We start from the raw sequence: 2344 nt of genomic DNA on the forward strand, positions 1-2344 counted from the left end.
GGTGGTGGATTTCTGCCGTTATTACGGGGTGTGCCCGGGTCAGCTCACTCCTTCCCTCTACAAATTATTGACAATGTTCATCAAGTACGCGGAATTGGCCCCTAGGGAGGTCACGCTACAGCATGTGCTGAGTCTCTACGCTCCCCAGAGAGTCCGTGGCACCATGATTCAGGCGTGCCCTCGTGGGTCGAGGGGCCTGGTCATGAGATTGGATGACGAGGTCGACCCTCGCCCTTTCGAGCACTTCTTTTACATCAGGACCAAGCATCTGGTGGCGGATGCTACTGGGTTCCCAGAAGCTTGGAACCATGCACGTAAGTTCTTTAGTGGTTGAATTCCCTTTTCTTCCCCTCTTTATGATTTGTGATCATGAGCGTTAACTCGTGTCGTTTTTTGTAGCCAACATCGCTGCCGGCCCCATTGTCTTGGATACGTGAGTGGGTCGAGGCCGTACTCCCCCATACGGTGGGGATACGCACATGGGCGTCTTTCTGGGAGAGGCATGGTCGTAGGCCCGTGGCAGGTAAGAAATTGATTTCTTCTTCTGTTCCGCTTTGTTTCAACTTTATTCATCAACTTTGTTTTCCTGTGATCAGGGAGGGCACGCCGCGTCAGGGCCCCTCAGTTGTCTTTTCGTCGGCCGGGTGCAGTCGCTCGTCTTACTGCGGCGCCTGTGTCGCGCTCAATACCGAGGGCGGCATCAGTTGAATCTTCAGCGGTTCCTTCTCAGGTACGGGCCGCGCTTCGGGATGAAGGGCCGTTAGGGGTCGTGCGCCCTAGAGCGGAATCGTCATTAGATGGGGAGGAGGAGAGGCCGTTGATAAGGCATAGGGTCGCGTTCGCGCCGGCTCCTCCTATGGTAATTAATTTGGACTCCCCCCCAGCGGACGCGGAGAGGAGTGCGGCTGCGGCGCCTGCCCTTGAGGGCGGACAAACATTGGGTGTTGCCCTGGTTGGCTCAGGTCGTAATGATACCGTCGCTTCGGCGACTCAATCGGGGGTTCCCATCGCTGAGACAGGAGGTAGTTCCTCAACGGCTGCTAATGTGGGGGAGGCAAGCGCTCCTTCGGCGGCTGCGGCGGATGCTGTAGGGGGTGAGGATGAGTCTGAATCCGACTTGGATCCCAACGACGTCCGTATGTTCCAGGAAGGTTCCACCAATTCAGCGGTGCGCGCAGGGGGGCGATCTCGCTTCATCGAGGTTCCTACGGAATTGAACTTATTGCTCCAAGGGGAAAGCTTGGTGCCGTAGTTCGAGCTGCTATGCTCGGAGGCTGAGAATGCGTCGTTGAGGGGCGTTACGGATGTCGAACTGATGAATGAAGTAGCCGTGATGGGCTTGAGGGTATGCACTATTACGTCGGTTCGCTTCTTCTTTGCCTTAAGTTTATTCTTTTATTCTAATCCCTGTCTTTGCTTTGCAGTCTTATCTGTTGGAGGTGGAGAGCATCCGTCGAGCCAAGGTCCGCTCGGGGATATTTCTGCGGGCGCTGGAGAAGTATCGCCGCTACCGAGATCAGTGCCGAGAGTTGCGCGTGCGCTTGAGGAATGATCCTCGCAGCCGGGCCTTGGTCGAAGAGCTGGCGAGGCGGGAGCTTCAGATGCAGCAAATACTTGGCAGGACGAGTGCTCTCGAGGAACAGCTCCGCCGAAAGGATGAGGAGCTCGAGGCGGTAAAGAGGGTCGCAGCTGAGTGCGAGGCACCGGGGCGAGCCAAGGCGGCGGAGGCCGCTGCGGCATGGAGCGGGAAAGTGACCGCGTTGAGGGTGAGTCGCGGCATTGAAGCTTCAAGTGAGGGATGCTTCGTCTAGGGCCGGGGCTTGGAAGGAGCTATCCGCATGCACGAAGTACCCACCGGCATGAAAGGGATGTGCGGCCTTAGAGAAGCGAGTCTCGAGGAGCGGATTGGTGTCTTTGGCAGGACGCCCAGGTCCGCGGGACCGGATTCACAGCCTTAGAAGAGAGAGATCAGCGCTACGGGATTCAGGCCGCTTTCTTCCGCCAGGCTGAGAACTTTGGGTCTTTGCGAGCCCAACGTGATGTATATAAAGGTTTGTGGGAGGCTGGCGTCGTAGACCGAAGCTGCTTTCGAGGGGGCTGCGTCAGAAGGCTCGTGAGGCACGTGCCGACTGTGGCATTTGACGCGGCGACGCCAGAGGCTGACGCTGGGCGACGGTGGGCGCAGACGCACCGAGAGTAAAAATGTTTATGCATTTTTTCTTTTCTTGTTCGCCGTTTGGCGTTTAGTGTTTCTTTGTTTTTTTTTTTCTTGTATTGATCGGCCTTGGCCGTAAGAAGGATGACCCAATTGACTTTGTAAATATAAATTATTTTTTCCATCCGG

At 56.2% G+C, this 2344-nt stretch overlaps 1 protein-coding gene across 1 annotated transcript in view; it reads left to right on the forward strand.

Moving 5' to 3' along the window:
• The first annotated feature begins 856 nt into the window (after nucleotides 1-856).
• Nucleotides 857-2344, forward strand: part of LOC109216758 — a 7104-nt gene continuing 5616 nt past the window's right edge. The window contains exon 1 of the mRNA XM_019380939.1: nucleotides 857-1094. Coding sequence (XP_019236484.1) covers nucleotides 857-1094 — 238 coding nt within the window. The remainder of the gene's footprint in view (nucleotides 1095-2344) is intronic.

The sequence above is a fragment of the Nicotiana attenuata genome, unplaced genomic scaffold (genome assembly GCF_001879085.1).
Source record: "Nicotiana attenuata strain UT unplaced genomic scaffold, NIATTr2, whole genome shotgun sequence".
NCBI lineage: Eukaryota > Viridiplantae > Streptophyta > Magnoliopsida > Solanales > Solanaceae > Nicotiana > Nicotiana attenuata.